The 20335-nt window shown below is 43.1% G+C and overlaps 1 protein-coding gene across 1 annotated transcript; it reads right to left on the reverse strand.

Annotated features, from left to right (window-relative positions):
- Nucleotides 1-17544: 17544 nt before the first annotated feature.
- Nucleotides 17545-19477, reverse strand: JUN (Jun proto-oncogene, AP-1 transcription factor subunit). The gene has a single exon (XM_036388011.2). It carries the CDS (start codon nt 19160-19162, stop codon nt 18218-18220), a length of 945 nt encoding a protein of 314 aa, XP_036243904.1. The 5' UTR covers nt 19163-19477; the 3' UTR covers nt 17545-18217.
- Nucleotides 19478-20335: the final 858 nt, after the last annotated feature.

Below are 20335 nucleotides of genomic sequence, written 5' to 3' on the forward strand. Positions count from 1 at the left end.
GTTGCTAATCAAAAAGTGAATTGAGGTATTGTTTGATAGAATTAAATAGGAAATAGCAAAGCAGGCTCACACAATTTCAGTCTTTTCATAGAACCATGAACTAACAACCATTGTAGATCAGTGCTAAATCTTTAAAGAAATCAAAACTCCCTCACCTTTGAGTTTCTGGTTGTTAGAAGTCCTTTGATCTTCTCTGTTCTTCCTTAGCAATGAGTGCAGCTTAATAACAAAACAAAAGTCTGTGATATGTAAAGATAATTCACTTGGAAAGCTTCTTCCAGATTTTTAATTCATAATTAGGGATTAAAAAAATGCTTTTGTGAATCTGGTGTTTGAATAGAAGATAGCTGTTAGTTGAGTTTCTCTGTTCCTCTGGCCAAGCTGGTTCCTAAATGACCAGTCAATTAAACATGACAAAAGAAAATTCACAGCATAGTTACTGTTGCCATGATCACACACTTGTGTGATCTGAAATGAAAGAGTGCACACTGCCAGCTATGCAGGTGAAAACCCTATAATGTAATGAAATAAAAGCATAAAGACCTAGATAAAAATAAACTGTATAAGCAGCTGGTTATAAAAAGTGATCCAGCCTTTCTAATATGAGCTACAACTCCAGTCAGGGGTATATTTAAGGCCATTTAGCTTGTCATTCCTGCTCTAACCCAGAGTCTGTCTGGAAGTTAACTCTTTTCCATGAGGTGGATCAAGGTGTGTGATTCAGTGTGCAATATTTAAAGTATAATTAGAGCTTCAAATCTGTGCAGTCTTCCATATGGATGTAGGACCTTGGGATCTAGCTGTAATTAATTTCACTTATTGGTGTTTAAATTCCTGTGGAAGAGAAGGAAATAAAATAGTAATTATCCACGCATTTTGAAACCAATTGAGAGAGAAATTGAGATTACAAAGTTTGGGGAAAGCTGGAGGTAAAATGAGCTGAAAAGGCGAAAGCTTGACCTTATTTAAGCAAATGGGAAATTCTGCCATCAGTTTCTTAGTTCAGTGCCCCTTCTGCTGGGTCCTGCTCCCTTTGCATGTATTTTCTTTAATAGCATCTACAAGGTGACTGATAAGATTTTTAATTTTTTGCTGTTGACTTTAACTTTATAAGTAAGATCACAAAATTTATTCTATGAAAAAAAAAAGTTTTATTGAAGAAATAGCTGGAAAAGGCAAGACTTTTAATATATATTTTGAAAACCAGCCAGTTACCAAGTCAGCAAATTTGACAGCCAATTTAAGAGCCCAGTAATTCCTCTGAAATGCAGAGAAGGACACTACACCAAGAATAGCAAAACTTTTGTCATTTAGTTAATGATTGTTAACTCATAGCATGTTTTAATGTGGACTGAATGGTGTTCCCAAGTCTGCCACTGACTCAGTCTGTAAGCTGCAAATTATTCAGTCTTCAAATTTGACTGAACCAAGTCCTGAAGATGTCTCTGAGTAAATCAGTCCTTACTGAGTTTGGGGAAATGGGATCTTCATGTTGTCATTTTTATTCTTCCTGTGCTAAACAGAGATAACAATCCTTATCACCTTCGCAGGAAAGTTGAGCTCTGGCAGTGGGAGATGTTATGTGGGTGCTGAGCAGAGTAATTCTAGATGGCATTTTTGGAACTCCTGAGGAAAATAAAAAAGAAATGGTGATATTCTTTAAGATTCCATTAGCAGGGCAGTAATTTCCCGGTGTTGTGAATACAGGAATTTCCTTGGTAAGCAGGTCCTAGTAAAGATGGAAGGGTGCAGTTCTCCTCCCTGGCCTTGAGGAGGAACATTTGAACACTATTTGCAGGCAGCACCTCTTTCAGAGCCACTTCACTTTATTTTGGAAAGTAACAAGCAGCAATTGATGTGTTATGAGATGCAAATCACAGCCCTCAAAATATAATTATGAATTTTTTAAAAAAAGTTTCCTCATTATAAATATGTGACTTTTATGAAGAAATTCTATCTTAAAACAAGAATCATATTTGGCATGAAAATTTTGGAAGCTTGTTGTATAGATTTGTTTTAAGAAATTATGCTTTAAAAGCCCTTATTTTTTAATTATTATTTTAGCCACTTTTAGAATTAAGCCTTTGTTCCAACAATGACTTCACAAAGAGATTCAAAATTGGCTATTTGAAGCGTGCTTTTTTTGTTTATATCTTTTTCACTTACTAACTTTATTTGACATGTAAATGTTTTAGAGAAGGGAAAAATATTAAGGCTCAACACCTCTTCTCATTTAATTAAGTGCATGAGACAACAAATATGTCAGATCAACAGTAAACTCCACATTAAAAATAAAATTGGCACTACTTAATATTACTGAAGATCTAAGAAAACAAGTTGGAGAGAAGGAAGAGGCAAATCTGTGGGCTGCTTTGTTATCTTTTATATTTATTTGTTGTCAGAGGGGCATAAGGAACTTCACAGACTGCCTTTATTTCTGCTGGCTTCTTTAGCTCCCTGTATCCAAGGACTGGATTATTAGGTTATTTTAAAAGGCTATTTATTAAGTTATTTTAAAAAGAAAATTGTGAGCTTTACTAAATTTGTATGTTTGAAAGGCAGGTGATGCCCTTGATAGGAAAGATATCAAATTTGGCCTCTGATGAATAGGTGTCTGTGCAGGGAACTGTTTCAATCTGGCTGTAGCTGGGACCCTTGAGTCAGTTATTTCTGACATGCTAAAATCTCAGTTTTGCTCCTAACTTATGTCCTTGGGCAAATCCCTTAATCCCTGTTCCCTGTTTACACAAGCATTAAAAAAGGAAATTTTTTTTTTCTACCTCACAGACACGTCCTAAGTGTTTATGACTGTTGGTGCAGTGCTTTGAAGTTATAGAGTGCTTTGAAGTTTTTGTCCTTTGAAGTATTGTTTTCTGGCTTCTCAGCGATGAACATTTATTTCTTAAATTAACGCATGCCCGTGTTCTCGAGCCGATTTGATGTTGCCATGTCATCATCAAATATACATTTAATTTTCTCGACTTTAATTTCTCAAAGATGAAAGCGACCCAAAGTACACCTTGAGCGTGGTGGAAGGAGCCCGTGAGGGGATGTGGCTGCGGGACTGAGGCACCTGCAGAGGTCACCATTCCTCCACCGAGGCTCTTGCCGAGCTGTTGGGATCGCATCTCGCTGTGGAATAACCAGCCTGTAAGAGATAATACAGCCAGCATCATTATCTAAACATCGTGAGGGGTGCAGAAATGTCTCTGGGTAATCAAGACATTTTCCTTAATAAACAGGGCTCACGAAGAGAGCCCTGCTTTGGATAACCAGCAATCTGAGAGTGGCCGAGCTGGTTGAGGTGGAACTATATTTAGGCAGAGCTGGATTGAGAAACAGCAGAGCTGGAAGTGTTCATGGTGATGATTACAGTGAGCTTCACTTGTTAGAACATTGGGATAGCTGAGCAGACAGGATGTCTGCAGGAGGCAAGGTGCAGAGCTTGGTTTTGCCTAAAGAAGAACTGCAGTAAATGAGGGGAATCCAAAGGGGAGCTTTGGTGCTGAGTGATGAGTTTGTGTCAGTCATATTTCTGTGGAGCAGGCTCGGGGCCTTCCTGGCTGGTGTTGAGATGGGAGCTGTTCCCTAGGGAAGGGCCATCCCCAGTGGCACACACAGAACAGAGAGCAGGGGCCTGAGCAGGGCCCACTAAGGGTGAGGAAAGCTGATTTGGGCAGTGTGACAGTGTTCTGTGCCTGACTCAGCATCCCATGCCATGCCATGCCATGCCATGCCATGCCATGCCATGCCATCCCGTCCCGTCCCGCCCCATCCCATCCCATCCCATCCCATCCCATCCCATCCCATCCCATCCCATCCCATGCCGTCCCGTCCCGTCCTGTCCCATCCCATCCCGTCCCATGCCATGCCATCCCATGCCATCCCATGCCATCCCGTCCCATGCCATCCCATCCCGTCCCATCCCATCCCATCCCATCCCGTCCCGTCCCATCCCATCCCATCCCATCCCATCCCATGCCATCCCATCCCATCCCATCCCATCCCATCCCGTCCCATCCCATCCCGTCCCATCCCATCCCATCCCATCCCATCCCATCCCATCCCACACACCTCTTGCTAGCACAGAGCCACCCTTGCTTGAAAGAGAGACCTGCAGAATCCACAGCTTCCCACATTTGTCCACTGCTCCTGGATGCTTTCCTAATACCAATCATGCAGCAGCTGGTATAATGTCCCAGGTATTTTATTCTATTTCCAAAACAAGCCACAGTCTTATCTCAGCACTGTAGGGCTGTTTCCTCAGGCATAAACAAATGAAGGTCACATTAAGCACTGCAGCCATGCAATGCAAACTGTTCTTTTTCCCAAAGATTAATGAGCACTTCCATGTAGTTCCCGAGCCAGGGTAGCTGTGAGTGGACAGTGCACATGTGTAAAGTGCCACTGATGGCTGTAAATGCCAGCAGAGCAGGCTGGCTGCATCCAGCTCCAGGAGTGAGGCTTAACAAATACATAACTCAGCCTAAGTGAGGATCAGGAATGTTTTCCAGTTTATCATGCATTTAGAAGTGAATTTAAGAAGAGTGACCAAACTACTTAGGAACCATTTTTTTGTGCCATTCAGGTTTTGAATGATGAAAGTATTTTTCCAAAGTTCTTTATGGCATTACTTTCCAGGTTGTTTTCTAAAAAGCTACATAGTGGAGGTTGAAGGAAAAAAAAGTTGCTAGTTTAGCTTCACAAAGGTAAAGAAAAGAAACATTCTTGTTTCAGAACATAATAAATAAAACAAAAGTTGGTTTGAAAGAAACTTTGTTCTGATTTGATGAATGATATATTTAGCTACTGCAAATTTCATAATGCAAAGTTAAAAAAAATTAAAATTTTTCTGTCTAACTGATGATTATCCTATCATTAGGATAAAATGTAAGTGATGTAAAAGTATTGAGTTACTAAATGCTGAGGCAGCTTTAGGATCAGCAAAACCAAAAGGAGAGAGGGATAGGGTTTTTCTCCAAAATGGGCAGATTTTTTTGCATTGTAAACCAAACAATCCCTTGTGATTTTGTGTCAGTAGCATGCACTTTGTCAGTGAAAACTTACAGAAGAAAATACTTTATAGAAGTTTTGTAACTGGTGAAGGCAGTAAGGATCTTCCTCACAGCCCCAGCATTGCCCCCAGCAGGGTTTGGTGCTGTCACTGCATCTCCCAGAAAAGCCTTTTGGCCAAATTTGCTTTGTAGAGGTAGAGTACTTAATGAAAACTGTTCTGGAATTACACCAGTACCAAGCAGCATTTTGTTCTTAGTGACCATAAAAATCTATCACCAGTACATCACCAGTTCTAGTTAAATCTGTCTATCTCTAGCACTTTCCTAATCTTTAGACAATTGAAGTTACTCAAGGGACTAGCTTGTAACCACATTTTTTTAAAACTGGTATTATTTTCCTTCCTTCTTCTGGAAAAAAATATGTGGAGGCAGTTGCTTTTATTTATTCCATTTGCCTTTATTATTGGAGTTGTACTCCAACCTGATCAACTGGTTAAAATCATCTTGGACTTTTAGTTGCATTTGGTTTATGTTTGTTATACATCAAAATGAAGTTTAATTTTCCTGCTGTAGCAGAAAATCACAGGCATGTAATTGTTTCTTTCTTATTGGTGTTTTAGTCTGTTCTCTATAATTTGGTATCTTTTGCCCACAGTATTTCTCATTCAGAGGGATATAGAGTTGATTCTTTCATGTTATCTGCCCATTTCTGGCAGCTTCCCCTGCCCTCTGTTTGAATCCTCTGCCTTTCACTGACTATTTTGGTTCCCCCAGAAAATGTCTTCTTGTGTGTCAGGCTCTGGGTTCCTGCACCTCACCTCAGCCCCAGCTCAGCAGAGGATATGGTTACACACCCAGCTCCACAGGGGTGCCTCAGAGGAGTGCCAGTGTGACTGCCAGGAACAGCAGTAGGACATCAGCAGCTCCTGTCTTTTTCTGAGTTTTGAATAAAGCTCCAGCACTGAGGACCTGATTCACTGGAGCACTGGCTCAGGACCTCAGCTGTCCTCTGGTCTGTTTGACTCTGTGAGAAACACCCTCGTTGATTTGGAGAGCTCCCTAAATCACAGAGTCCTGACAACTCCTCCAGATTCATGGTGTTTGCTTTCCTTGGCATGCCCCAAAACACCCTTCTGTGCTGGGCTGCACCTGTGCTATTCCAGCAGCTCCCTTTGTTCCCAAGCCATGATGTCTTCCTACTCAAATTTCCATTCAAAGAGTGATTCATGCAGCAGGGGAAAGCCATGACCTGGCTGCCCCCTCAGTTTCCATGGCTGTGCAGATCATGTGCAGTCCCATCTGAACTGGAGCTTTCATTTCAGACTTCTCTATTCCCATGCCTGGAACTAAGTCTTTATTCCTTACTCCTCTAGTCTGCACTGGGAGCAGAGAATTATTTGCTGCATAAAGAGGCTTTTGGAAAAAAAAAACCCTAGATTTGGTCACAAGAGTAATACAAACACAGAGCATGGATTTTCTTCTCCCTAGGAATGCCTCTTCTCCCAGCACACAGGGTTGGTACCTGTGCCACAGCTGCTCTGTGGACAAAGCACAAGTTTGACTCATTATGTCAGCATCCTTTTTATTTAATAAATAATAGCTTCCATAACTCGAACGTTTGGTTCTGATGTCCAGCTGGAGAGAACTGCACACCTCCACCAGCAGCCTTTACAAGAGCTGCATCTCTTCAGACATCCTTCCTAAAGCTTTTGATGTCTTCCATACTCCCTGCACTACTTTCCTTTTCATCCCTTGAATATTGCTACCTTATGCCTTTTTGACTCTCTTCCACACTGTCCCTCTAACCTCACCACACTCATTTGTAAATTCAGTTTCCTTTGCTGAGCAGTTGAAGCATTCCCTGTTTGAAAAAGTTTTAAAAGTTTTTTTGGTTTGTGCTTTAAAAAAAAAAAAAATCCCTCTCCTTGCCTAAATAGCAGGTCTGGGTTTAATTGAGGTCTCTGAGACTTGTGGGACTCCTGTCAGGTGATGTGGTAGATGCTGAACAGGCATTTAGACCCATTGTAATTTACCTGTAAATGTATTTATATATCATATGGTTCCCAGTGAGGCAAAATCCTTGCTCCATAATAGAACAGTAATATGGCCACTAGGGATTTTAGAAGACCCAGATTAAGGAAAGAATAATGATTTTTAATAGCTGGAATCAACCTTCTTTTTCCCTTGTGTCACAAGACACAGGGAAATCTCAGTTTCAATTAAAAGTTAATATTGCATCATGAAAATGGGATAAATGTGACATTAAGAAGTGCATAGAAGGGATATTGTAATGACAGCTCAAGTGCATTTAGTGACTTCATGTTCAATTCAATAAAATACCTCTATTTAAACATTATCTGAAGCAGCCAGAGCTTGCAACAGAATTCAGAACAAACCTGCTGGAGAGTGTACACAGCCATGGCAGATTTGCTAGAAATATTGGCAAATTGAATTTAATTGTAACAGATTACATCTCAAGTTTGCATTTTCCAGTTTGCTTTTGTTGCTGTATTACTTTGCTTCTGAATCTTTCAAATCAAAAACATCTTTTGTGCTCCCTAGGCTTGGTTTTGTTAGTTTATTTTACAACAGGATGCATCAATGTCATCGAGATGTGACTTTCAGTTTTGCTTGAATTGACACCAAAACCACTGGGATGGTGCTTTGTTCCCCCTTCCCCTCTTTTACTCACTGGCATAATTTCCATCCAGCAAAGCTTTTGAAAAATAAGGAAGGAAAAGGCCTTCCTGTACAAGCTACCTGTGAATCCCATCCCAATAGAAAAGACTTGTGTAAAAGCTTGGCAGGCACTCCCAGCACATGCCACTCAGTGACTTCCTTATTTTATGCTATCATTCCACATACAGAAAATGAATCTGAAAATCACAGTAATTTCCATTCATTTTTGAATATGAAATTGTAAATGGTAAATTTCCTATCTGTGTAGAACACCCACATTTTAAATCAAAAGTCTTGAATGCTGACAGCATTAGTCATAGGAAATCCTGTATGAACATCCAGCACTTGAGTTGGACCTTCCCCTGGATCACACCATAGAAGGAGTTTGCAGGAAAACATTCTGTTGCTCTCAAATCCTGTGTTGATTTTAACCCTTTACCTGCCATTGACTCTGGGATGACAGTGCTTTTTTTTTCTTCTAAAGGCCATTTGCCATTTTCTTGTGATCAAAATGGTATTGAAAAAAACAATATATTTCAATGCTAAAACTGCCTGTATTTTAATAATACACCAGTAGCATTCTGTAGTACAGGTGTGCACTTCGACACTCTCCCTTATGAGCACAAATAACCTTAAGTGAATGGTGTAATTTGAATAAAAATGCCTATTTAGAATATTATATTATTATGTTAATATTCATGTATTAATTATCAACATGAAACAAAGTGCACATGTCAGTAAAAATGGAAAGCTAAAAAAGCCAACATAACTTTGTACATTAACCCATGGCATGACCAATGCAATACCAGCAACAAACCCAGCTGTGTTGCACAGAATCACTTTTACATTACATGGCTGAACCAACTGTGACCATTTCTTTGCCTTTATTTAAAAGGAGCCATCTCTCAATGGGCTCATAATATATCTTTAAAAATAAAAAAAATCCTGCTTATCATTTTCATCTAGTGGGAAAATCCCACACATGCTGAGTTATTGTGGAACAGCTGGCTTAAATTAAAGCTTTGGACTTAAGGAAAGAATCTTAGAACATAAAGTATCAAATAATAGCTAAATTCCAGATTAGGACGAGGTTTGTCATGCCAGGCATGGCAAGCATTTATTAGGCAAATGGACTTGAAGAATCTTAGGTTTTTTGTGATGTGGTGAATCTTAATACTCCAGTTTTAGAACTAGAACCAGCAATGTTTAAACATAGTTTAATCTAATCTGATAAATAAATCAAAATACATCTTAATATATCGTTGTTCATATGGGGCAGGCTTTGGACTATGAAATACTGATGGATGTGCACAAAGGAAATAGCAAGCCATTAAAAATTCTCAGTAATTGAGAGCTCTGCTTTTATTCTGACTCTTCTCATGAATTTGAAGAGCCTTTCATAGATTTTTGGAGCATCATCATTTAATGATAATTTTTAGTCGTAAGGCAAAAGTGGTAATTTTTACTACATGGAGAGTCTGTCTGTTTTGAACCTGTACTTATAAAACTTTTCTTTTTGAACTCACAGACTCATGCAGTCATTTAAATCAGAGAGTAGATCTCTGTGAAGTCAGTATCATTTTGAAGATCCAAGCAGAGGGAGGATTTAGACCAAGACCGAGTTGTTTGGTTTGGGGCTTTTCAGCTTTGTTTTTTAAGCCAAGATCTGGGCTGCCTGGGAAAAGGAGAATTAAGCTCAGTGTTTCTACACTGCAGATCTCAGTCAGCAGCTATGGAGAACTGTGCGTGCAACTCTAAAGGAGCTTCTCATGTACAGCTGTAGCTGGAATTAGAACTCAAAATCATTACTGATTGTGCTCTTGGCTGGTGTGGTACTGAACCCCAGAAACACGGAGGAATCTGGGTTCATTATTGTGTGTTATGGTGAGGTCTTGCTTGTTTCTGTAGAGTTGTAAAGACAAGGAGTTTTATTTCTTCTGAATTGCTGTAGGGCTGCCAGCAGAGGAGTGAGACTCTCCTGGAGAGAGAGGCAGGAAGGGGTGAGATGGGCAGCAGTGCTTTCCTGGAATGATGGGCAGTGTGTTTAAGGGGATAATGTTCTTTCTTACATTGGGCTGTTCAAGTGTCAAAACACATAGAACTAAATTCCAGGAGGAAGCACTATTAGATAGGCTACAGAAAATAAGGCGGCACTGAGCTGCTGGTGTTCCTCATTTGCAACAGGTTTGAGAATTGGGCTTTTTGTAACAGAAAAAAATAGTAACTTCATAAGGTCTTTCCTTCGTGGAGCTCATTACTTTGTTGCTTTTGTCCCTCCGTTGTCATTGTTACCTTTAGAGCTTGATTGAACTGTAACTGGCATTGCCAGTAGCAAATAGGAGTTGTAGATCCTAAATGTGAGAGCTTTTCATTGTTGCCACATTGAAGCCACAGCAACAACCATTAACATTTAGTTAAAATCCAAGCCTTTCTCACGCTGCCAGCCTGGCATTTCCTGTGCAGTGAAAAACACAGGAGCAGTTTCTCCACGTGAGGATGATAATGCAGCAAACAGAGGGGGCCAAGGAAATAGCTTGAAATTAATTGTGGGTGTGGCAGTGTACTTTGTAAGTAAATTCAAAACAGGCATGGAAGCCAATATCAGGAACATGTGCAAGAAATTCCATTTATAAGACTTGGAATAATAACCTCACTGCCCTCTTAAATAATTTTAAACATATATGCATAAAGTTAGTCATCTAACAAAAACAGTTTCATAAGCAGGTACAGTAATGTCTCACAGTTCTCGTTCAAGTTAATGGCTGCATGAAAAATGTTCCCTGGGAAAGTCAAACCATGTTTTATAGGTTTGTCCATATGGGGAGCTGAGCTTGTTTAACCAAAAGTGTGAACTTAAATTAAGTTAGCAAAACTGGTGCAAAATCTGTCTGGGCATTTTTGTACTGTAAGTTCCATTGAGAAGAATGAATTCAGGAGTTCTGGCTCGATCTGTGGCAATCTGGATATGGCTGTGAGCATTTCTTTCAGGAGATGCCACATCCTCACTGCCCGTACCTGCATTTGTGTTCCACCCCCCTAGTCGCTCCCTGTCGTTTCAGGTGTTTGTAGAGCTCTGTGGGTAACAGAATAAAAGGGAGCAATGCAGGGTAAAATATTCCCAAAAGCACTACCAGCACAAAAGAGGGAGTGGAAAAGAAAAGGAGAAGGGAAAAGGTGGTTGCTTAGGCTGACACAGAGGCAGAGAAAATGCTTAAACACATCAAAGCTGGGCTCCCTAAGTGCAGGAGGTGCCTCTGTCCGGGTTTGCCTGGCAGCAGCAGCCCCTGCAGCACTTGTGGCTCCTGCAGTCACAAACTGGCACAGAAACCTGAACTGCTTCCTTGGTACCTTCATCAAACACCAGCTAAAGCTACCTGAGGTGGTTCAGTGAGGCCCTGGGTTGCACAAAAAGACAGATGTGCTCACTTGGACCAGTTTGAAACCATCCATTTGAAAGAGATGGAGCTGTGTAACTTTCTTACAAAATAAAAATTTAGTCTAAGAAAAAACCTAGCTCCTGGTACAAAGGGTTTTGCCCTTCCTTCCTTTCCTTCCAGTATTTGTCACTGTCCTGATTTCCAAAACAGGGATATTCAGCATCTTCAGGACTTGTGTTACTTTGTTGGCAACTGTCAGTATTTTGAGAAATAGTCATATTGGTCAACTTTGTTGTTACTTCTCCAAAATTACACAGAGCCTAAACTGTTTGAAGTGTAGTGAGGGGCACTTCCCTAAATATACTGAGCTGTGGTGGTTTTTGGAGTGCAAAAGTGGGAAATAAAATCCAGAAGTCTTTAACCATGGTGATGTATTAAAAGCACAGATACAACTGCCTAGAGAAAAGCTGCCTGCTTTTCCATAGGTCACACTCCTGAAAACTGGAAATTGTGCTGTACCAGAAAGGTACTGGTTAGAAATCTCTGCTTCAAAGAGGAGCAACCTGGGCAAAGAACATTAAATTCTGCTTACAATTCATCATTTAAAGAAGGAAATTTGATGTTAACTTTCCAGGGGTTGTTTTGGTCAGTAAGGTTTTTGGAGACTAACTGCAAACCCCTGTCTTGGAGTCAGCTGCACTTACTGTATATTTTTACATAGTTTTTATGTAATTCTGCATATTAAAGCACTTGCATAACTAATTAAAATATACATACTTATAAATACTTTATCTTGTTCAGTCAGGAAGCAGGGAGAACAGACAATCTGTATGATTGAGAGCAGAGCCAAACAAGAAAATTGGGGATGGATTTTGCCTGAAGAATTCAGGTTCTTTTTTTCCCCTTCAGGTATTTGGGTCAGACACTTGGTGATTATTAACAAGATAAAGATCATATCTTGACTGAGGCCCTGAGACACCACTAGAGGGTTCATTGTAAGTCTTCTTTTTAATTACTTCTTGCAAGGAGTTTTGCACAGTTAATATTTGGGGATAATATTTGGATAGGGAAAAAAAAAGTGTACATTATGTATGGGCTGCAGCAGAGTAAAGCTTTGCATATGGAAATTTGTTCATTGCTAACACGTGGTGGATGTTTGCAAAATGTTCTGTGTAGTGAATGTCTCCTGATTCTAATCAGGTAATTGTTGCTCCCTGGTTTCATCCTATCTGACTGGAGGCTCCTAAGTTAAAAAAACCTCGTTGCTGAGGCACAGGCACTTCAAGCAGCAATTTATTTATCCAGATCACTCTCTGAAGGGGCTGGTGCTTTTCTGTCAGCTATAAGGAGAGCCTGTGGTGCCTCCTACCCCAGCTTTGTTAGATGTCAGAAGTTAAACTGAAGAAATCCTGAGCTGTATCTCCAAAGTGTTATGGGGTTTGGGGGTTTTGGGGTCTGATTTCTCAAGGTAAATATAAAACAACCTCCAGAGCTTGCAAGATGTGTGCAGCAGCTCACAATTTTTGCTGCTGTTGAGAGTTCTAAAACTGCTTTTGGACACAATTGAAGTTTTCATAGTTGCCAAGGTGGTTTGATTTGCCATCACAGAAAGCCATCAACTTTGAGAATCACACCTCTTGAAATAGGGAGGCCCCAATTTTGGTAGTGCTTGGCCATGCTTCTAAATTTAGCAATGATCCATTCAGTGGAGATTTAAAACTTGTTCAGTTTTCTCTTTTCAGTACAGTGCTGTGTGAGAGAGAGGCTTTGTGAGTTTGGATACAAGGGTATTGGATGGTCCCTGTGTCGTGTGTGTTTTCATGACGTGTTATCTGAGGCAGAAGGGTGTGCTAGCAGCAGCAGCCATGTAAAAGCCATGCAGCTAAGCCATCACTGGGGAGGAGAATTCACAAAAACAGCCATGGACACTCATTTTGAACTCTTACTGTCCTCTGATGTAACTGTGGTTATTCTGTGACTAAAATCATGCAGGATCTCCCTCCTCATTGCAGCAATTATTTTAAGAATTCAGGAAAGCTGTTGAAATTATTCTGTTTTTAGGACACTTGTATGATAATAGGTTTCATCTGAAATCTTTTTTGGCTACTACACCATCTAAGCAGAGGCTCCTATTCCAGGCAGCTGTGCAGCTCGTTCCAGGACTATTTGCTTTTGAGCTCCATCTGCTGGAATTCTATCCTGTTTCCCACATCTTTGGTGTTATTATGCTGCCAGTTCTTACAGGAATTGGTTTTAATTAAAAAGAGAATAAGGAATGAAATTCCCAGTTCAGAGGAATTTTCAGCAAGTTGCTCGTCCTTTTGTTTAAGGGTTCAACTTAGAGACTGCTTGGACAGTATAAGACTCAAAACCAGAAAATAATTGTGAGACAGAGGAAAACAAATGCTAAGTTTTTCTTCTGCTTTTTTCACAGTTTCTAGGTATTTTATAGAAATTTGGATTAATCAAGTCAGTCATGACCTATCAAGTTCTGTATGAGATTTCAAAAACAGATTACTTGTTCATTTTTCTGAATTAGGTTTTTGTTTGGTTCCCCCTGATGTCTGTTTTTACTCTATAACTAAGAAAATTAGCAGTGTTTTCAATATTTAATTAACTTTTTAACAAGCCATTCTTCCCCATTGTAACTGTGCTTCTTGTGTTTCGGATATTTAAGGACAGAAGGGACCATGATGAAAATCTAATTTGGTTTTTGTAGTTGCATTGTTCCTTAACAAAAAAGTACTGCAAAGAATGATGTGCAGAATTGGAAAAGAGGGTCCTGCTGTGCAAAACCTCTCTTAAAGTATTTCAGTAGTCAGAGGCTTTCACGGTGCATTATATGATGACTTTTTACAAGTTTCCTTTGTAAGGAGCACATTCTCTGTTCAGAGGATACATTACCCTGTTCATGTCAACAATAATGGATCTGTGGAGAATTAGGGTGGCCACCAGCCCTTGGGTGCATGCTCTGGTGTTGGCAGTGCATGTAATTCCAAGGAACAAGCATTTCTCTGGAAGAATTACCTTCCCAAAAAGCAAACCATCTGCAGTTTGAAGTTTCCTTTTCTTTACTTGTAAGGCTGATACCACCTTCCTTCCCCTGTCCCTCAGCTGGTGCCAGATGTTCCTAAGGTATCTTTTGTTTCATAATGGGTTTGTGTATATGGTAATTTCAAATATTTCCTTGCTGTCCATCTGCCTGTTAGCAATATTTTGTGTTCACTCATGGTGTTTGCAACTTTTATTTTCTACACAGCCAACTTTGCCTGAACTGGTTTTAGTTCTTGATGTGGGTAACTCCATGTTGTTACACAGGAGTCTTGGGAATAAGGGGAGGGAAGAAGAGGTGGAGAACAGAGAAAGTGCTAGGCATGATTTTAAAGATAAGTGGATTTTTTTTCAGTTCTGCTTTGTGCTTCTCCTGGACATGGCACAGCCCACGCCATGGTGCTCTCCAGCAGTGCCTGAGCTTGTTCCAGCCTGAGCTGCTTTTCAGAAAGTAATTATTGTAATGGATTTCTTAGACTTCTGCATGGGACAGAACTGTCAGCCATTTCCCACATAGATTGGAGGGATATTGTCTGGATTTCCAGATAGCTGCCTATAAAATAGAGATAGCTGAGGAATCTCTGGTCCTCAGACTCCATTGTTAAATGGGTGTGTGCTGCCTTAGGCTGGTATTTAAAGTCCTCTGTTTTGAGGTTGGTATTTTTTAGACCTACAGATACACAGGGGTCTGTAGAAACTTCCCCTGTGTTCTGAAGTTGAAAGCGGCTGGTAACTCTAACTCTGTCCCACTGGAGAATAGGTTAAATTGTTACCAATCTTCCTATCATGAAAAGTACTTTGGATTTAAAATTGTTCAATGAATAATGACGGTCAAACCCCTCTTTGTAGCTCACTTCTGTTGATGGAATAGAAGTGTGAGGCTTCTATTGGTTTCAATAGAGACCCAAATTCTAATTAATATTCCTGTGTCCCAAACATGTTGTTCTGATTAGAGGCTTTTTGCCCAGGCATTTCTGTGTAGCCTGCCCTGTTTGAAACCCTGCCTTTTTCTGACTTCACTTCCTGAATCCGTTGACAACACTCACAGCCAAACAAAATACATGTTCACAATGCTGTTATTTGCAAAATATTCCCTTGTGAATACAGCTGGGGCAACAAAAAGAGTTTCTCTCTGAATCTCAGAGAGGACTGACTATTCCTTGTAGCACTAAGGCCCATAGTGCATTAGGCAATTTTAGTCTTGGCAGTTAAGTAAGTGTTAAAACTTTGCATTTCACCACATATAAGTGCACACAGGTCTTTCATTACCCTTGTGTGCATTGATCACACAAATAAAGATCAGAAATAAACTGAGAGTGCTGAATTCTAATCTAGGCTGAGGTGGACCAGATAGCAACAGGCTCCCGGCCCACCACACTGTTTACAAAACAGATGGAGGAGCAAAGAATATAAACTTACTTTGCCCTCTTTTAGGCCTAATCCTCAAATGTGATGAGGGACCAATGAAAAGGTTCATCTTGAAGTGCTCCTCATCCCCTTGTGGAGCTCACTGGCCCTACCCCCTCCTTGCCTGGCAGATTCTGTGAGTGGACACCACTGGAATACTGGCGTGAGAGGAACAGCCCAGGCCGTGGTGCCCACTGAGCCAGCAGTGCCATGGCTCAGGAGCTCTCACCATTCCACAGAATGTCACCCTGAGCCAGAACACACAAGTGCACTTCTGAATGTCTGTGTGTGCACATGAGGCCAGGGTGGAGCAGACTGTCACTCAGCTGGCTTTAATTAACATAGTATTTTATGTAATGTATTTATTTTTTACGTAATTAGGTGATTAAGCAAAATGCTTGCTACTAACGTCTCTTCCATAACGCAGCGCTGCTGAGAGTTAAACATGCACCTTTGCAGGTAATTAATCTCCTTGCCCTGCTTATTTTGCTAGTTGGCACTTGCTAAATCCCTGTAAAACCACACCCAGCAGTGCTGTGTATTATCCCTCTGCTGTCTATTCCTACATATGGTCAAAATCAACTTACCTTCCGGGTTGCTGACATCAGCAAAATGTACTCTTGGCAAACTTGGGAATCCTCCTAGTAACCCTTTGTTTGGTTGGTGTTGTTACAGTTGTATTCCTCTGACAGCAGCAAACACCCTCCAAACGATGTCTACCTTGACATGTGCTCGGGATGTGGAAGGACACCACCAAATGAGCATCTTTAAAACATTAAAACAACCCCTTGTGTGATAAAATGTGTGAGAGATGGGGGGAAAAGCTAGAGGAAGATGCTTCTCTGCTTCCTGTCAGGAGCTGACCCACAGTAGTTGCAAGTTTGAGAGTATCATTTTGATAACAGTAAAAATGTCTATATGTAAATATAAATAACGATGTAGTAATTTTCTGAAGTGACTTTAACCAACTCGGTCACTTCAATTAAAATTAGGCATATTCCAATTTAAGGAAAAAAAATACTTTTTTAAAAAAACCTGCCTGCTTGGGAATAATGATTTTCTAATATTTTCTGGCAGTCTTTTGATATCATCTATTTTTTCTGAGCTGTTTGGCTCCAAACAGCAAACAGGAAAACATCTGGTCTTCTTCAAATAGGTTTATTAAACAAAATTAATTGGGTGCAGTGTTTAAAATCCTGGTAATAAAGTTGTTTCCCACCCCCCTCCAGCAAAGTAGCATGTTTCTGAGGTATACCTGGAGATTGTCATTGTACTAAAACTCAGGATTGTTTTGTAAAAAATACCTGGGAAGTGCCTGAGAAGTTGCTGTTTTCAGCAGATTGCTAGAAACAAGCAACAGGAGTTGCTGTTTTTCAACAAGTTGCTATTTTCATTTCCCACTAGGTTCAGTTTTCCCAGCTTTTCTATTGCCAAGAAGGTTAGAACCCAGAGTAATATCCAAAAGGGAAAGGATTTAGAGACAGGGGAAGGGTTATAAACTTATTTTACTGTTGACAGCAGCATTGTCATAAATATTAACAGACAAGAATCACCTCCTCCCTGAGAAAACACAGGGATAAAGGTGAATATTTTTATTTTTTAAGCCTACAGCATAATTTTCTTAATACAACCACCTGCCTTATCTTCTTGAGGGCATTAATTTAATAAAAAACATGTCAGATCAAGTAGCCAGTTGCTCCAGTTATGGAACAATTTCGTTCCCTGCCTTTCCACCCCTCCACAACTCTGCCTGAAGTCAGATGTCTAAACTGGGCCCCAAGAACAAGGCAGGCAGGCTGCAGCTGGGGAATCCAACCTCAGGAGAGCCCCAAAAGTTGCAGGAGTTCAGTGAGGACGATCTGGCTTCTCCCTCCCCTGCTCACACCTTCTCCAGGACATGTCTGGAGTTACAGAGTAAGTTCAGCATAATCCCTACCCTTCAGAGCGCAGCCCAAAGGGCATTTTCCCAACTAAGGTACTAGCCAAAAAAAAAAAAAAAAGTGTGAGGGGAAAAATACATTTTAATTATTTTATTTTTCTTAAATATAATAGAACCTTCTAGAATTTTTTTCCAGAAACAGAAACATTAAAAAATTATACTTTATTACAAATGGTAAACTCAGAGTGCTAAAAAAAAGCCTCTTATTTACAAACAATACTGGGCAGTGCCCAAATAAACAACATAAAAATAACTTACAAAGTCATGAAGTAGTTTATTGACAATAATCAACTTTCATAAAATAAAATAAAAAAAGATATGTACATACACAATTTACTTGAAGGCAGGCAGAACAGTTCTTTTTTTTTTGTTTATCAGCCTCCCACAAACCTCCCTCCCACTTTTTTTTTTTTTTCTTAAGGAATACTACATAAAGCAATCTACAGTTTCTATTGCAGTTTAACCTTTAATACTGAATGATCATCGAATGTTAGGTCCATGCAGGTCTTGGTCAATGTTAAACGAAGATCTGACATCTCATCCGAGCAGGAACAGCACTTCCCGGAGCAGCGCTGGCCGCTGCACTCCCGGCTCCAGCTGAAGGCTTTGCCAGTCTTTCCACACATGCGCTTTGCGGAGCACAGGCAGGACTCAGCCTCTCAGCTTTTGCCATTAGCTTTATGCCTCTGCCACTTTGGATTTTTCCTCTTTTACTTGTACCACAACACACAGTTCTCGCTGAAGTCTCTTCAAAACGTCTGCAACTGCTGTGTGAGCATGAGCTGGCACCCGCTGTTGACGTGGTTCATGACCTTCTGCTTAAGCTGTGCAACCTGTTCTCTGAGCATGTTGGCAGTGGATGCCAGCTCTGAGTTCTGGGCTTTCAAAGTTTTCACTTTTTCTTCCAATCGGGCAATCCTTTCCAACTTCCTTTTCCGGCATTTGGACGCCGCGATTCTGTTCCTCATGCGCTTTCTCTCGGCTTTGATTCTCTCCTGTGACTCCATGTCAATGGGGGACAGGGGAGGAGTTTCCCCCGGCATTTCAGGTACAGTCTGCGGCTCCTCTTTCAGAGCCTGGAGCCGGGGATGCTGCACGGGCATCTGGGGGTTTATGTGATGCTGGGGCGCGTATCCCATGCTGTTGGCGTTGTAGTTGGGCGCGGAGCTGAGCGCGTTGGGGTTGAAGTTGCTGAGGTTGGCGTACACCGGGGGCTCGCTGTGCAAACTGGTGTTGAAGCTGGTGCTGCCGGCCATGGAGGACACAGGTGCCATCCCGCTGCTGACAGGTTGGGCGGCCGAGGTGACGCTGGGCAGCGTGTTCTGGTTGTGCAGCTCCGCCAAAGCTCTCACGAAGCCCTCGGCGAACCCCTCCTGCTCGTCGGTGACATTCTTGGGGCACAGGAACTGCGTCGGGGTCGGCGTGGTGGTGATCAGCCCGTTGCTGGACTGGATGATGAGCCGCTCCAGCTCGGGCGAGGCCAGTTTGAGGAGCCCCACGTCGGGCGAGGTGAGGATGTCGGCGTTCTTGTTCCTCAGGTGCGGCTTCAGGTTGCTGGAGGGGTCGGACAGGTTCAGCGTCATGTTCTGCTTCAGCACCTTGGCGTTATTGTATCCGTACCCGCCGCTCTCCGGCGGCGCGAAGCCGGCGCTCAGCGCATCCTCGTAGAAAGTAGGCTCCATCTTTGCACTCATAGAACACAGTCCGGGGAGGGGAAGCTGCCCGGCCGCCGCTCAGCTCCCCGCGGGCACCCCGACCCTCCCGGGGAAGGGGAACGCGGAGCCGAGGAAGGAGAAACGCGGAGCCTTACTGGATCGCCGCTGCCGCCGCCGCGCTGAGAGCCCGCCCGGCCTGGCGGGACGCCTCGCCGCCCTCCTCCTCCGCGTGCCGGTGGTGCCGGGACGCCGCTCCGCCGCCACAAGTACTTTCCCTGCCCGGCTCCGCGCTATTCCCGCTCCACCGTCCCGGCGGCCGCACTCAGTCGCGCTCGTTCGCTCCGCCCGCCCCGCGCTCTGCGCCCGCTCCCGCCGTGCAGCCCTTCACTTATCAGCGGCCGCGAGCCCGCTAAAAATAGCGCATGATGTCACCCCGCGCGCTCCCCATTGGCTGCCACCGCCCCGTCCCCGGGGGGGGCGGGGCCAGGGCCCGGCGCGCGGACCCGGCCCGGGTCGCCATGGCCACCCCCCCCTTCCGAAGCTTCTTGAGCGCGCGGGGCCTTGTGGGATGACGTAATGCCGGGGGGGCGCGCGCGGGGCAGTGTGGGCTGACGTCTTTGTTTTTGAAATATCTGGTTACCGCGTCCCGCGCGCGCGGGCTGCGCCGCCAGGGCCGCCGGGCGCCTCCTCCGCGGGCACCGCACCAACCCCGGGGCCGCGCTCAGCCCCGGCCCGCCGCCGCTCCCGGTGCGCCTCTGCCTCCGTCTGTTCGTGCGCTTGTCTGTCTGTTTGTTTGTTTGTTTGTTTGCATGGCGGCCGCTGCCTCCGCCGGGTTACGGGCTGTGGTGTGCTTCCCCCCCCGCCTTCGCCGCTCGTCCCTCCCCCGGCGCTGGTTCGGCCCTTCAGGTGGCGCTCCCGGGGAGCCCCACGTGGTTTCCCCGTCCCGCCGCCCCCGCCGCTTCCAGGCAGCGCCGGGGGCGGCACCGGGGGCACCCCGCGCTCCCCGCCCCGGGCTGAGCCCCCGCGGGGCCGCTGGAGTCCCCGCTCGCCCGCCCAGCCCAGCGGGGGCCGCGGGTGTTCGCGTTCGCCCCCGCACCTCTGCCCCCCGGCACGGCTCTGCCTCTACAGAGAGTCGGGACCTCAATTCCCGGCCTCGGGAATAACCGGGAGAATACGGAGGGGAATAAAACCCGACCGAAAAAAGTCGGGTTG

The sequence above is a fragment of the Molothrus ater genome, chromosome 9, assembly GCF_012460135.2.
Source record: "Molothrus ater isolate BHLD 08-10-18 breed brown headed cowbird chromosome 9, BPBGC_Mater_1.1, whole genome shotgun sequence".
Lineage (NCBI taxonomy): Eukaryota > Metazoa > Chordata > Aves > Passeriformes > Icteridae > Molothrus > Molothrus ater.